Source organism: Cetorhinus maximus, chromosome 9 (assembly GCF_964194155.1).
Source record: "Cetorhinus maximus chromosome 9, sCetMax3.hap1.1, whole genome shotgun sequence".
NCBI lineage: Eukaryota > Metazoa > Chordata > Chondrichthyes > Lamniformes > Cetorhinidae > Cetorhinus > Cetorhinus maximus.
Window position 1 is genome coordinate 110,404,926 of NC_135887.1, and position 16,784 is coordinate 110,421,709.

The 16,784-nt window shown below is 41.6% G+C and overlaps 1 protein-coding gene across 2 annotated transcripts in view; it reads right to left on the reverse strand.

The window, feature by feature from the left end:
• Nucleotides 1–16,784, reverse strand: part of lrrc56 (leucine rich repeat containing 56) — a 138,849-nt gene that overhangs the window by 93,433 nt on the left and 28,632 nt on the right. For both annotated transcript variants that reach the window (XM_078549338.1, XM_078549339.1), the window contains 2 exons: nt 4,109–4,205; nt 715–903 (listed from right to left, as the gene is read on the reverse strand). In XM_078549338.1, the coding sequence (XP_078405464.1) occupies nt 715–903; nt 4,109–4,205 (286 nt within the window). The remainder of the gene's footprint in view (nt 1–714; nt 904–4,108; nt 4,206–16,784) is intronic.

The following is a 16,784-nucleotide window of genomic DNA, read 5'->3' on the forward strand; positions in this document are numbered from 1 at the left end:
ATAAAGTCAATAAATTATTTGTGACACTGCAAGCTGCCAAGGTTGGATCTAATGAGAGTATACAGTTTCATTTCCTGTTGTGTTGTAGAAAGGAAGGTGAACAGAGGCCAGTAGCTACCAGTGTGTATTATAATGAGGACAAAATAAATAGGACCTTTTTTAATAAAAGGGAAGATTAATAAGTAAATTTTAATTGCTTGTAGCGATAAGGATGTCCACAGTTAAGGCAGCACACGGAGGGTGCGTCCCACTTAAACTGGACTTGTTAAGCTTGCTGATTGAATCAGAAAACCCCTTCTGAATCAGTCAGAAATAATTAGGGCCTATTTGCAAATATCATTCATAGTTCCTGCTGATTTTATTTTAAAGTTTGCAGGCATTCTCACAAATTGCATTATGCAAAGCTACTGCAAAACGAGAAGCTGGGACTAAAACAATGTTAGGTCTAACATTACTTCAATCATTCAAAAACTCCCCTGTGAAAAGGTTTTACTCATCACGAGTGCCTACAGATCAAGCATTCACTGTCTTTCAAATTCCCTCACAGTTGAAAAGACTCAAACAAAGAGCAAAATAAAATAAATTTGATTTATACACTATTCTGTTCCCTTCAGAGATATGAACTGGTTTACCAGATTTTGTTGTTGGTGTTATGTAAGTAATGCTGAACCAGCTTGACAGCACATGCAGAAAACATGAATTTACTCTTTTTACCTCTGAGTTTTGATGGAAGCAAAAAGGGTTCCCCTCCAATGTGAGTGTGTTCAGCTTGCTGCACAGAGCTACATAGTGGATCTGCACAATATCATCAATGCTATTCCCTTCCAGGTCTAGTACTTCCAGGTGTTCCAGCATGCTCACCAGGCTGACATCTGAAATACTGTTATACGCCACATATAGTTCCTACAGAAGAGATAAGAAAATGTAACTCATAGGAACAAAAGAAGGCCATTCAACCCCTCAAGCCTGTGTTGCCATCCATCTGGATGATGGTTGATCTGTATCTCAACTCCGCTTATGCACATCATCACCACCTAGCTCTAATTTTCAAGTTGTCTCTCCTTGCACTAGACTCCCACCTCCAGATAAAATAGTTTCTCTCTATCTACCCCATCAATTCCCTACATCAACATTCAGACTTGGGCTAATAAGTGCCAAGTAACATTCACACTACACAAGTACCTGACAATGAACATCTTCAACAAGAGAGAATCAGATCATCTCCCTTTGATATTCAATGTCGTTACCATTGCCCTACCATCAAAATCCTTCGGTGGGAGGGGTATGGGGGGGTGGGGGAAGAGTGCGGTGAAAGGGAGCTGTTCTATTAATCAGAAACTTACCTGGACCAGCCAAAGAATTACTGTGTCAACAAGAGCAGGTCAAAGGATGGGAATTCTGCGGTGAGTTACTCACCTCCAGACTTCTCAAAACCTGTCCAGCATCTACAAGTCACAAGTCAGGAGCGTGATGGAATACTCTCCATTTTCCTGGATGAGTGCAGCACCAAGAACACCCACGAAGCTCAACACTATGCAGGACAAAGCAGCCCGCTTGATCAATTACCCCATCCACCACCTTAAATATTCACTCCCCAGCTGTGGCAGCTGTGTGCACCATCTACAAGATGCACTGCAGCAATTTATCAACAGCATCTTCCAAACCCGCAACTTCCACCACCTTAAAGAACAAGGGCAACAGACACATGGGAACACCACCAACTGCAAAGTTGCCCTTCAAGTCATACATCATCATGATTTGGAACTATATTGCTGTTCCTTCACAGGTTTGTTGGTAAAATTTCAAGAACTCCCATCCTAACAACACTGTGGGCATACCTACACCATACAGACTACAGCAGTTCATATAGGGTAGCTCAACACCTCCTTCACAAGGGCAATTATGGATAGACAATAAAGGCTGGCCTTGCCAGTGACACTCACATCCCATGAATAAATAATGAAAAAAAAATCATCTCAAATACGGAAACCACTGCCTGAAAGGGTGGTGGAGGCAGATCCAATAGCAAATTTCAAAAGGTAATTGGATAAATATTTGAAAAGGAGAACTGTGCAGAGCTACAGGGAAAGAGATGGGGAATAAGACTAATTGGACAGCTCTTTCAAAAAGCCAGCAAAGGCATGACAAGCTGAATGGTCACCTTCTGTCCTCCACATTTCAATCATTCTATGAACTCATCTCACTTGTTATGCTCAAACACACCCCAGGATTTTGCCTTCCTGTCGCTCACCTAGTCACCTCACTCTATTATGGCATTAAGCTTAGTAACAGAACCCCATGAAACAACCCATTCCCCTGCAAGATTCTACAAAACAGCAGAGAAAATAAAACTCGGTGACCACAGCAGTGTCAGGAAGGAAAACCTCTCAAGAGTGGTGACTAAGTCAAGAACTCATTCAGCAGACCAACATTCACAAATGAAAAATTCTAAATCTTAATTGTTAAAAAGCAGCTCAGTATTCATAGCTAGAGTTTAATGGGTATTAACTCAGGCTTGTAAACTACTTAGACCTTTAGTCTTCTGATTCAGGATACGTTTCTGCATTGTAACAGAATCACAGACACTTGTTATTCCCTGCACAATGAACTTGAGAAACTACAATGTCCGAGCAGCAATGATTTGAAAATCCCAACCAAAATGTTTTTCATTATTGGACTCAGGCATTCCAGAATTATTACTATACACACATATGTAAGAGTAATACAAATGTAGCAGTATTAAAACAGAAAACACTGGAAACCCTTTGCTGTTCAAGCAACAGAGAAACAGGGTTAACGTTTCAGGTCCTTTCATCAGAACTCAGATTGTCAACTTGAAACATTAACCCAGTTTCTCTCCACAGATGGCTGCCTGATCTGCTGAGTATTTCTAGCATTCTCTTTTTTTATTTCAGATATCCAGCATCTGCATTATTTTGATTTTGAGGTAATGGAGTCCCTTTACTTTAGTGTGTGACGACATATCCCAAACTTATGAAAGTGGTCTCAACAACATTCCATGATCCAGTAACAAGGTGGCACAGCCTGCTGGATGCCTAAACTCCCTAGTTCCTGGTTATACCCAGCTAGCTGACCACTTAAATTCAGAGAATAGGGAAAGATTATTTCTTTTGAATGAGGCCTCATTGACGAAGTGTTATCATTTAAAAATTGTCACAAAAGTGTGAAGGATTTCCTTCCTTCACACAGAGGACTGAGGAACATAGAATGTTTTGCCACAGGCATCGATTGAGGCAAAAACCATTGCCTTGTAACTGAAAACTGGATAAATATTTGAAGAGGAAACTAAAAGATGAGCGCCAGTGGTGGGATTAGTTTTGGATTGAAAGAGCTATGGAGAGAGCACGCAGCAAGTGGGATTAGATTGGGATTGATACAGGAGTATGGAGAACAAGTGGGGATGTGGGATAAGTTTGGGATTGAAACAGAGCTATGGATAGGGAGAGAGTGAGTGAGCACGGGACAGTGTGTTTTGTTTGGGATTGATACAGAGCTATGTGGGGAGAGAAAGCGGGACAGTGGGATTATTTGGGATTGATACAGGGCCATGGGGAGAGAGCAGGGCAGCAGGTTTAGTTTGGGATTGATACAGGGCTGTGGGGAGAGAGTAGGGCAGCAGGTTTAGTTTGAGATTGATACAGGGCTGTGGAGGAGATCACAGAGCAGTGGAATTAGTTTAGGGTTGATACAGGGATATGGGGAGAGAGTACACACAGTGCGATTAGTTTTGGATTGTCCCAGCAAATAGCTGGCAAAGCCAAAGGGACAAACAGCCTCCTTCTCTGTTGTAAACTTTATTGATCAAAATCTAATAACCCAGAAGCCTACTTGCTAAAAGGAACTTGTTCAGTCCCATATGGCTGTGGAGGTGCTGTCTAAGTAAGCTTGGTGAGCTGCTGTATAATCTTAATTATGTTTATCAAATCAGTCCTCAGCAGTAGATAATCCCAAAGTAGCTAGTCTTTCCTCATTGCTCTATGCTTAAAAACGGGCTTAAATAATATGTGGCCCTTACCGGTTGTAACCTCATAACTTCATATCACTCTACGTGACTACCATCTTAAGAATCACTGCACAAATCAATTACCTTTAAAGAACAGAAGGAAGGAATTCCATCCAAGTCTGTCAGACCACAGCGAGCCATCCAGAGCACCTGTAGTTTTGTTAATGATGTCCCAAGATCCCTAGACATTCATTTGGAAAAAGTGGAAAAGCAATTATTTCTACTAGCCACTAAACCACTGGAACTTAAATACTGTTCTGATAACTTGCAGAAAAAATGCTCAACATTTCACTCTGTTAGAGTAATTACTGGAAACAATCCAGGAGAGTTCATACCAAAGTATTGCTTTACTTAGGGCCAATAAAGAACAAACAAATGGAAATTTATATAGAGCCTTTTACACCTTCAGGTGACCCCAAAGTGCTTCATAGCCAACACATTACTTTTGAAGTGTAGCCAACAACAATAGCAACAACAACTTTCATTTACATAACTTCTTTAATGTCAGGAAAATATACAAATGCATTTCACAAATTGAGAACAAGCTAGAAGGGAGAAATTCAGAGACAAACAAAAGCTTTTTAAAGAAGTGTCCTGAAATGGTTTTAATGGAGAAAAAGAGTTGGAGAGTTCCAAAAGTTATTGCTGTTCTGTAGGAAAACATGTCAACCAACTTGCACACAGCAAGATCCCACAAACTGCAAATGTAGAAATGGTCCAGTTTTGGTGGTGCTGGTTGAGGGATAAAGGCAAGGCAAGGCACCAGGAGAACTCCCTGTTCTTCAAATAGCATCATGGGATTGTTCAACTCTTCCTGAATAAGCAGATGAGGCTTCAGTTTAACAACACAACTGAAAGATGGCACCTCTGACAATACAGCATTCCCACAGTACTGCACTGAAATGTCATTGTAGGTTTTGTGCTCTAGTCTCAGGAATGAGGCTTGAAATAGCTACTTAAAATTAATAGCACATCTCTCACAGATGCTAAGGTACTGTAGGAAGTTAATAAAAATCTAGCAGAAAGTTACAACACTCAAACGTAGTGATACCAGCACTTGCCATTTCAATACTAATTTCTAGATTTTGCACTATTGTTTTGATGTGCACCATTCAGAAAAATAGTTAGGAGAGAAAAAAATCACACTCTTCTTCCTTCCCAATTCCACGAACCATGAGCAGAAGGAGATGGTGGACCATCATTAATCATTGACGACACTGCCAGCATTGAAAATGTCTTTGGATAATTCCAACTTAGCATGGGAGACTGGAATAAAAGCAAAAAACCAATTCATGTTGCACAATTTCACTGCAGCAAGATGCAGTCAGACATAACAAGGTTACAACACAATCAAATGATGCCATAAGCTGTGGGCTACAGCTCAAACAAGTTCTCAAAACCCATGAATGCTGAGAAACATGCTCTCAGATAAGTAAGGTCTGCCAGAATATATCATGGGAATGGTACCTTTATACTTCTCACTGTGCTGTAAAGTTTCCTATATGCCCAGCTCTAGTGACTGTTATACTAGACAATTATACAGGAGATATAGGGTTATGGAAAGAAACCACGGTGTCACGGACAGTGCAACAGAAATGGCAAGTCTCGTGTCCATTTTCACCTCCTGTTGTCATCATTTTTGATCATACTTGTGAACATTTACCATTGAAACTGACAATGTAGACATTTAGAATGGCAGCAAACAGTTGGTGGTAATGTAGTACCTGTCCACTTTGGCACATAGGGGGCTCTGTAGAGTAACTTTCAGAAGTTTCTCTCCCAACTGCATATGTGTACTCAGAGGTGCCAACTGGGAGAAACTACATGTTCATTTAGCTTTAGCCAAGGTGGCCATAGGTAACATACTTAAAGCTGATGTGAATATTCAAAATGCTGCATGGCATTAAAGATAAAAGTACTGAACAAACAGAGAAATACTTGATTGTAGTATTGTCACACAGAAATTAGATTGTTTTCTGGTGGTGACAGAGCCACAAATGGAGTGCATTATATTCAAGGTCACAAAATATCAAGGATGTTTTAGTAGGGCGTTATTGTACAAGGATTCGATAATTCAACCGCAAAGTCTGGTATTTAACAAAGTTTCTGAATCAAAGTTATTAAATATCGAAAAAAATGACACATTGGTGTGCAGTACTGCACTTATTATCAAGGCCTTCCAGATAAAAATATAAGAATGATTATTAATACTGTTACAGTCTGAAATGCACTCCCTGGGATAAATACTTGAAGGAGTAAAATTTGCAAGGCTATGGATAAGAACAGGAGAATGGAACTAATTGGACAGCTCTTTCAAAGGGCCGGTACAGGCATGATGAGCCAAATGGTCTCCTTCTGTGCTCTAATATTCTATGATAGGTGATTCATTTTTTCCATTCAGAAGTCCAGGTGAACTCTATGGGATTTCAATGTTAATTAAGTCCACACCTGTTATACATCTAGTGATACCTGTCTGGTCATGTTTTAATAGGATTTTCCCATTGACTTGGTAATCTGTGGTGTAAGTAAATTTTAAGAGTTGCTTTCACTCAGGGTGCAACTGCAGATTTTGACCACTGGGAGACACTGCACCACAGTTTGCTGTCTTCTCCCAGCTCTGAATGGCCACCATGTTCGATTTCTACTGTGCAAGAGGAGAAGATGATGGAACCTTTTAAACATTTTAGGGATGTAATCTTTAAAAATAATTTAACTTGCTTTACTTGAGCCACTATTTCTCACTCCAGCCATTTGGCTTCAAGGCAACAGGATTTCTGCCCATTCCTGTCTCACAGATTGGTCGTTTGGGCCACTGGGTGAGACCACACCTATTGATACTTTGCCCACTCAGGCCTCAAAGGTTTTGTAGGCCCTTCTTCCTATGACCATGTGGCTGCCTCAACATCCACGAGCTGAGCGTTTCCACCTCACTCTTCCAACCCGCTAGTCCAGGAACAATGCTCCCTGGCTGGGCACTTCATAAGGGCCTCCTACCCTGCACTGCCCCCAAATAATCAATGTCAGACACTCCATACAGAATACATGCAGATGACCGGTACTTCACAAATAGGGAGCTTGGAAATTCTCCTCTCACCCCTTGTACCCTTTCCCCCTTACATCTGGTACCCTCATCTCTCTCCTCCTAATTGAGTATTTCTCACCACTCTCCCCAGTTTACCCTCAATAACCCTCTTTTACTCTTCCCCCCCTCTGCAAAAGTCTTTAAGCCTCCTCTACCTCTACCCTATAGCCTCTAACCCTACACGACCAATCTCTAACCTATTCTACCTCTTCCCCCTCCCACCTCACTAACTGCCACTCTTCAGCACCCTTATGTTCTTCTGAGTCCAATTATCATCCACACTGTAACCCCATATCACTAAGACTACATTTGGTCTTGACTCTCTGTACGAAACATCATGGGAAATTGACCAGCATTTCTAACAAAGTTTATTTACAACACACAAGCAATATTTGTTCTGGCGACGTGGAAATCACTGGCAAGGCTGGCATTGAATCCTCACCCTGAGTGGTGCTTGTTTCACTACAAATCTGTTTGTAGTAACACTTTCTGGTGATGTAACCCACTGCATTAAAGCAAAGGGGATGTTGTTGGTCCCTATTTTTGGGCGGGAACTGGGTGACTGAAATAACCAACGTGGTTTGCTAGTTCAGTATCACAACCACCACTCTACCACACCACATATAACTTGGGAAACCAAATGTAAAAAAAAATTTTAATTCCACGCAGTAACCAGCTGCCAACTTGGAATATTAAATCGTCCAGAACAAACAAGTTGATTTGCATTTCACACTGAAGATTAATTCCTTCCCCAAACAATATGCAAAATTATTATAAAATTGTGTTAGAATTTTACATAAATGAAACATTGCTGAGCAACTCATTTCTAAATGTTAAAGGTTTCACTGGAAGGAAATTTAAGCCCAATTTAAGACCTATTACGTTTCATGCGTTGTGACAGATGGAAGCTCTGAGAGAGGAAACAGCTTCCACTGTCTGCACATGATGTCAGCATCATGCACGATCTGCACGCAGAGAGTATCTGCCCAAAACGATGCCCGAACCAGTACACGATCCTAAGCATTATTTAACGCCATCATAGGCAATTCACCAAGGCTCCTTTGACAGCACCTTCCGAACGCACAAACTCCACCGCCAGGGACAAGGGCAGCAGATGTTTGGAAATACCACCATCTGCAAGTTCCTCTCCAAGCTACACACCATCCTGACTTGTAAATATATTGCTGTTCCTTCACTCTCGCTCGGTCAAAATCCTGGTACTCCCTTCCTAACACTACATGGACTGCAGTGGTTCAAGACAGCAGCTCACCATCACCTTCTCAAAGGCAATTAGGGATGGGCAATAAATGCTGGCTTAGCCCACATCCCGTGAAAGAATAAATTTTTTTTGAAATTACCATCCCTAAACAACTTCAGTAGCTCAGAGGTCTTTTGAAGGCAGTTGGGGTAGGCCACAAATACAGCATTGCTGAGGCCATCAATATGTCCAGAATAAATTAATAACAAGCAAGAAGTCCTTACCTACACCAGGATATTACCATTTTCATCCTAAACAGAGAGTAGTGGAGGCTGGATCATTGAATTATATTCGAGGCTGAGTAATACAGATTTTTGATCTACAAGGGGCCCAAGGGCTATGGGGGGCACGCAGGAAAGTGGAGTTAAGGTCACAATCGGATCAGCCATGATTTTATTGAATGGTGGAGCAGGCATAAGGGACCAAACAGCATTCTCCTGCTCCTAATTCTTATGCTCTTATCTTACTAAACACTAGCAATCCAATGAATTTTGATTGCACTGTAGAATTTTTACAATGTGCATTTATTACCATATATTGCACAGGATCAGAATTTGCTGGGAAAACAATAGCAAGATTTGTGCGCTGCAATTATTAACACATGAAACATTTAATCATTTTTGAATTGTGAGTCACCACAGATTATTAGTTAATTTGCACCACTCTGTTTGCTGTTAGCAACCTCCCCATGTGCTTTAGGGAATTGTCTTGTTCTGATGCTACAGACTTCATGGAGTTCAGGGCAGGTTTGATGTACTTGTTGGCCTTTTCCTGTCCATCATTCTCTTATGTTGGTATTATGCTCATTTTGAGTTTGATGGCTTCTGGAAAGTAGGGTACAGTTCCACACAAGTTGGGGAGGATCTCTTGAGAGGCTGGTGTCACTGTCTGATCAGTGATATTCAGCTGTCTCCACAGACACAGTTGCATTGTTTCTAGAAGTAGGCTGCATGATTACACCTACTCACCCCAGCTTTGTCGCTGGGGCATTTGGGTGGGTGTTGCAGCTGCCTTTTGCAAGGCAGATGTTATGTTCAGAGAGTTCTATTCAGTTATGTATTTCATTCTGTCTGTACACTCAGGTAAAGGTGACAATTCAACGGTATTCTATTCTCCACAGTGCATAAGATGCCCAGCCACACATCTAGTCCATGTGCTTGTCAAACATGATTTGATGGCATCAATCTGTGCAGCTTTAGAATGGAAAAAAACACCACCTAGACCATATTAGGTGAGAAGACAGTAGAAAACAATTTCTCTCCATAGGTTTTCCCAATGCAAAGGCAAGAGGTAAAAATACTTTTATTTATAGAATGCCTTTAATCTCAGGACTTCCCAAGAACTTTACAGACAATGAAGCACTCCAGTGTGGAAGGGACTGGGAGAGTCTGTTGTACTGCAGAGCTGTCAAGAATAAACCTGTTTGAGTTAAAAAAAAAATCCTTTCAACTCATTCTTCCAATGACAAGCACTCATTGTGAGGAACAATATAGTAAGAATAATTTCAAAGTCTGCAGATGATACAAAACTTAAATGTAGTACACAATGAGGAGTGCAGTAATAGACTTCTGGAGGACAAATAATGCTAAAATGGATAGGTACATAGCAGGTGCAATTTAACACTAGAATGTCTTTCATGATCTCAGGACTTCCCAAGAACTTTACAGACAATGAAGCACTTTCGAAGTATAGTGACTATTATAATGTATGATGAAGGGGTCCAAACCAAACTGCCAACTCTACCTCAGAGAGATTTTTTTTCAGGATGATTATGTCTGACTTTTTATTATTAGAGATGTCACACAGCTGCTCTTAGGTGGAGTACAAGCTACAGTGTCCATTTATTATTGGATCAGCAGATAATGAATAATTCCTCTACACACTGCACATTAACAATCCACACGTATTTAAAAGTGAACATGCACAACACAACTTAGCTTAAAATGCCAAAGAGAGATTTGCATTTATATAGTGTCTTTCATAGCCACACATGTCCTAAAGCACTTCACAGCCAATGAAACACTTCTGATGTGTAGTCACTGTTACAATGTTAAAGTGCAGCAGTCTCAACAGGTGAGGTGAGAGTGACTGTCCTTGACATCAAGGCAACATCTGATCGGGTGTGGCATCAAGGGGCCTTTGCAAAACTGAAGTCAAAGGGAATCAGGGGTTAGTTGGAGTCATACATAGTGTAAAGGAAGATGATTGTTGGAGGTCAATCATCTCAGCCCAGGACATCAATGCAGGAGTTTCTCAGGATGGTGTCCTAGGACCAACCAGCTGCTTCATCAATGACCTTCCCTCCATCATAAGGTCAGAAGTGGGGATGTTCGTTGATGATTGCACAATGTTCAGTACCAGTTACGACTCCTCAGGTACTGAAGCACTCCTTGTCCACATGCAGCAAGGCCTGGACAATTCAGGCTTGGGCTGACAAGTGTCAAGTGGCATTCACGTCACACAAGTGCCAGGCAGTGACCATCTCCAACAAGAGAGAATCTAACCATCACCCCTTGACATCCAATGGCATTACTATCATTGATTCCCCCACTATCAACATCCTAGAGGTTACCATTGACCAGAAACTGATTGGGACTAGCCATATAAATACCGTGGCTACGAAGGCTGGAAATTCTACGGAGAATAACTCACCTCCTGACTCCCAAAAGCCTGTCCATCATCTACAGGGCCCAAATCAGGAGTGTAACGAAATACTCTCTGGTTGCCTGGACGACTCCACGTCACTCACCATCGTGACTTGGAAATATATTGCCGTTCCTTTATTGTCGCTGGGTCAAAATGCTGTAACTTCCTTCCTAACAGCATTGTGGGGGTACTTAAACCACATGGACTGCAGCAGTTCAAGGAGGCAGCTCACCACCATCTTCTCAAGGGCATCTAGGGATGGGCAATAAATGCTGGCCCAGCCAGCGAAGCCCACATCCCGTGAAATGAATTAAAAGAAAAACGACTGCAGCTCCAACAACACTCAAGAAGCTCGACGCCATCCAGGACAAAGCAGCCCGCTTGATTGGCATCCATTCCACAAACATTCACTCCCTCCACCACCGTTGCACAGTAGCAGCTGTATCTACCATCTACAAGATGTACTGCAGTAACTCAACAAAGTTCCTTCCACTGCACCTTCCAAACTCACGACCTCTGCCACCTAGAATGACAAGGGCAATAGATGGGAACACTACCACCCGCATGTTCCCCTTCAGGCCACACACCATCCTGATTTGGAACTACATTGCTGTTCCTTCACTGTCGCTGGTTCAAAGTCCTGGTACTCCCTTTTTAACAGTACTGTGGGTGTAACTATACCGCATAGACTGCAGTGGTTCAAGAAGGCAGCACACCATCACCTTTTCAAGGGCAATTAGGGATGGGCAATAAAGGCTGGGCTAGCCAGTGATGCCCGCATTTCATGAATGAATGAAAAAAAGGGGGCACAGGAAGATACCTCAAACAGCAATTAAATGACTGCATGATCTGTTTGTGGAATAAATGTTGGCCAATACACCAGGGCGAACTTTATTTTCAAATAGTTCCACGGGGTCTTTTCTGCCCACTCAAGAAACAGACGGAGCTGGTTTAAGTTGCCAATTCTTAAAGAATGCACATCAAACAGTACTGCACTGAAGGGAAGTGACAGCCTAGATTTATACGCTCAAGACTCTGATGTAAAGGCATAACTTTAGGGCTAGGGTTGCCAGCTGGTGATGAATCAGGTGAAAGTCAACACAAGCTGCTAAAGGACATATGGTACATAGGGAAGTAAACAGCACTTAAAAAATGAGACCAGAAGAATCCCCAAAGACATGGCCAAAGGGGCCAGTTACCAGCTGCTAACACTGTTTCCCAGTGGATTCCAGTGAAGTTATATTGGGAGACTGGTCAAATCACCACAGATATTCACTGCCGCAAAGATCAGATATACTTTACCAGACTGGAGTTTGTTTACTGGGGATTATAACATTTTCACAATGTCTTAAGATAGAAGTATTAGTAACTGTAGAAGGATGTGATATAATAGCTACAAAATATCAGACAGGCCTGGGAACATAATGTGCTCAGTTATCACATTTCCAGGGGAGATAGAGAAGGCTCCACATATGTATGGTGACTGCGTTAGTAAAGGATTCGAATTCAGTGCTAGAACCTAAGGGGTTGCATTAAGATGGAATTCATGTCCGGAGTTAAGGAGTAGAAAGGGAATTGAGTTCACAATACCTAAATGATGAAGGTGAAAAGGGAAATTAGAAAACTTTAAAGGGGGCATGATAAAAAGCTAACAGATAACGAAATAAATTAGTAAAGGCTTTTATTGACACAAATTATAGGAACAGTTAAAGAGGTTAGAATTGCTCAGGGATGAAAGAGATGGGAAATCTAGATGCAGAAGATAAAAGTTATTTAGAAATATTTTTTAAAATCATGTCAGCTTTTACAAATGTTGGCAAAGCGGGTTAAATATGGCAATTAAAGATTAGTCAGCCTAATGTTGGCCATGAAGAAACTTTTAGAGATAATAATCTGGGATAAAATTAACTGGCGCTTGGAAAAGTAACTTAGCACAGATCTGTTAAAGGCCAATTGCCTTTGACTAACTTGACTGAGTTCTTTGATGAAGTAGCAGAGACAGCTGATGAGGGCAGTGCAGGTGATGTTGTTTATATATGCACTTACAAAAGGCGTTTGAGAAAGTCCCACATAATAGATTTGTTAGCAAAATTAAAACCCATGGTTAAAGGGTCAGTGGAAGCATGGTTACAAAATTGGCTGAGACAGGAATCAGAGAATAGTGATGAATGGTTGCTTTTCAGACCAGAGGGAATTATATGGACAGTGGTTTTCCCCAGCGGTTGTTGATGGGACCACTTCTCTTTGATATATATTGGTGACCTAGACTTGGAAATACATGCCAATGTATCAGTAATTACGTTGTCAAGGTCCAATAACAATCTTCTTGTTGACTGGCAATTACATTGTTAAGACAACTGCTTGTTAAAACAGGTAATAGGCATTGGTAAATGTACCCATTTACAGGTGAGCTGTAACACCCCAGTGTGGAAGGGACTGGCAGAGTCTGTTATACTGCAGAGCTGTCTTGAGAATAAACCTGTTTGAAGTAAAAGACTACCTTTGGACTCCTTCTTCCATGACAAGCGCTTATTGTGAGTAACAATCCAGGAACAATCATTTCAAAGTCTGCAGTTGACACATAACTCAAATGTAGTACACAATGAGGAGCATAGCAATGGCTTTCTAGGGAACAAAGAATGGTAAAATGGATAGATAATAGCAGGTGCAATTTAACACTAGAATGCCTTTCATGATCTCAGGACTTCCCAAGAACTTTACAGACAATGAAGCACTTTTGAAGTATAGTGACTATTATAGCGTATGAGGGAGTCTAAACTGAACTGCCAACTCTACCTCAGAGAGATTTTTTTTCAGGATGAGTATGTCTGACCTTTTATTATTAGAGATGTCACACAGCTGCTCTTAGGTGGAGTACAAGCTACAGTGTCCATTTATTATTGGATCAGCAGATAATGAATAATTCTTCTACACCCTGCACATTAACAATCCACACATATTTAAAAGAGAACATGCACAATACAACTTAGCTTAAAATGCTAAAGAGAGAGATATTTGTCCTGAAATAGTTAAAAGTCTATCTCAATTTTCCAAAAAGAGACAGGCTTGCATTTATATAGTGTCTTTCATAGCCACACATGTCCTAAAGCACTTTACAGCCAATGAAACACTTCTGATGTGTAGTCACTGTTACAATGTTAAAGTGTAGCAGTCTCAACAGGTAAGGTGAGAGTGACTGTCCTTGACATCAAGGCAACATCTGATCGAGTGTGGCATCAAGGAGCCTTTGCAAAACTGAAGTCAAAGGGAATCAGGGGTTAGTTGGAGTCATACATAGTGCAAAGGAAGATGATTGTTGGAGGTCAATCATCTCAGCCCAGGACATCAATGCAGGAGTTTCTCAGGATGGTGTCCTAGGACCAAACATCTTCAGCTGTTTCATCAATGACCTTCCCTCCATCATAAGGTCAGAAGTGGGGATGTTCGTTGCACAATGTTCAGTACCAATTACACGACTCCTCAGATACTGAAGCACTCCTTGTCCACATGCAGCAAGGCCTGGACAATTCAGGCTTGAGCTGACAAGCGTCAAGTAGCATTCACACCACACAAGTGCCAGCCAATGACCATCTCCAACAAGAATCTAACCATCGCCCCTTGACATCCAATGGCATTACTATCATTGATTCCCCCACTATCAACATCCCAGAGGTTAGCATCGACCAGAAACTAAACTGGACTAGCCATATAAATACTGTGGCTACAAAGGCTGGGAATTCTGCAGAGAGTAACTCACCTCCTGACTCCCCAAAGCCTGTCCATCATCTACAAGGCACAAGTCAGGATTGTGATGAAATACCCTCCACTTGCCTAGATGGCTGTAGCTCCAACAACATTCAAAAAGCTCGAAACCATCCAGGACAAAGCAGCGCACTTGATTAGCATCCCATTCACAAACATCCACTCCCTCCACCACCTTTGCACAGTAGCAGCCGTGTCTACCATCTACAGGTAGAAGACATTAATAGCATACCAAAAATGCGAAATAATCATGGGGCAAAAAGGTGTGGGAGGAAATAATACAGTAACTATCACTGCACAAAAAGTACTAGGGAAACTAATAAGGTTAAAGGCCAATAAGTCACCTGGACCTGATGGGTTGCATTCTAGAATATTAAAGGAAATAGCTGTAGAGGCAGTGGATGCACTGGTAGTAATCTTCTAAGAATCCTTACGTTCTGGAAAAATCCCAGAGGATTGGAAAACTGCCAATGTAATACCCTTATTCAAAAAGGGAGACAAAAAACAGGTAACTGTAGGCCAGTTAGCTTAACATCTGTCATTGGGAAAATGTTAGAGTCTATTATAAAGGATGTAATAGCAGAGCATTTAGAAATGCATAATATAATCAAGCAGAGTCAGCATAGCTTCATGAAGGGGAAATCATGCCTGACAAATTTATTAGAATTGTTTGAGGAGGTAACAAGCAGGATAGATAAAGGGGAATGAGTAGATGTAATTTATTTGGATTTCCAAAAGGTGTTCGATAAGGTACCACGCATAAAGCTACATAATAAGATAACAGCCCATGGTGTTGGGGGTAGTATATTAGCATGGATAGAGGACTGGCTAACCAATAGAAGACAGAGGGTTGGGATAAGGGGGGAATTTTCAGGATGGCAACCTGTAAGTAGTGGAGTGCCACAGGGGTCACAATTATTTACAATATATATTAATGACTTGGATGAGGGAAATGAATGTACCATTGCCAAGTTTGCGGATGACAAAAATAGGTGGGAAGGTAAGCGGTAAGGATGACACAAAGAGTCTACAGAGGTAGACAGCTTAAGTGAGTGGGCAAAAACGTGGAAGATGGAATATAATGTGGGAAAATGTGAGGTTATGCACTTTCGCAGGAAGAATAGAGGAGCTGAATATTACTTAAATGGAGAAAGACTGAAGAAAGCTGCATAGAGGGAATTAGGGGTCCTCGTGGATGAATCCCAAAATGCTAGCATACAAGGTCATCAGGTAATAGGTAAGGCAAATAGAATGTTAGCCTTAATTTCAAAGGAAATAAGAGTATAAAAATAGGGAAGTCTTGCTAAAACTATACAAGGCACTTGTGAACAGTGAACAGTTTTGGTTCCCTTACCTAAGGAAAGATATACTGGTATTGGAGGCAGTCAAGAGAAGGTTCACTAGATTGATCCCGGGTATGGAAGGATTTTCTTATGAGGAGAGGTTGAGTAGGTTGGGCCTGTACTCATTGGAGTTTAGAAGAATGAGAGGCGACCTTATTGAAACATATAAGATTCTTAGGAGGCTTAACAGGGTGGATGTTGAGAGGCTGTGGGTGACTCTAGGACCAGAGGGCATAATCTCAGTGCTTCCTCCAAGTGGTTTTCAACATGGAGGAGTTCTGATTCATCAGCTGAGGAGTACATAGCAATCAGGAGGTTTCCTTGCCCATGTTTGACCTGATGCCATGAGACTTCATGTGGTCATGTGTGTCAATGTTGAGGACTCCCAAGGCAACTCCCTCCTGACTGTATACCACTGTGCCACCACCTCTGCTGGGTCCGTCCTGCCGGTGGGACAGGACACACCCAGGGACGGTGACAGTGGTGTCTGGGACATTATCTGTATGGTATGATTCCGTGAGGATGACTATGTCAGGCTGTTGCTTGACTAGTCTGTGAGACAGTTCTCCCACTTTTGGTGCAAGCCCCCAGATGTTAGGAAGGAGGGCCTTGCAGGGTCGACAGGGCTGAGTTTGTTGTTGTCGTTTCTGGTGCCTAGGCCGATGCCGG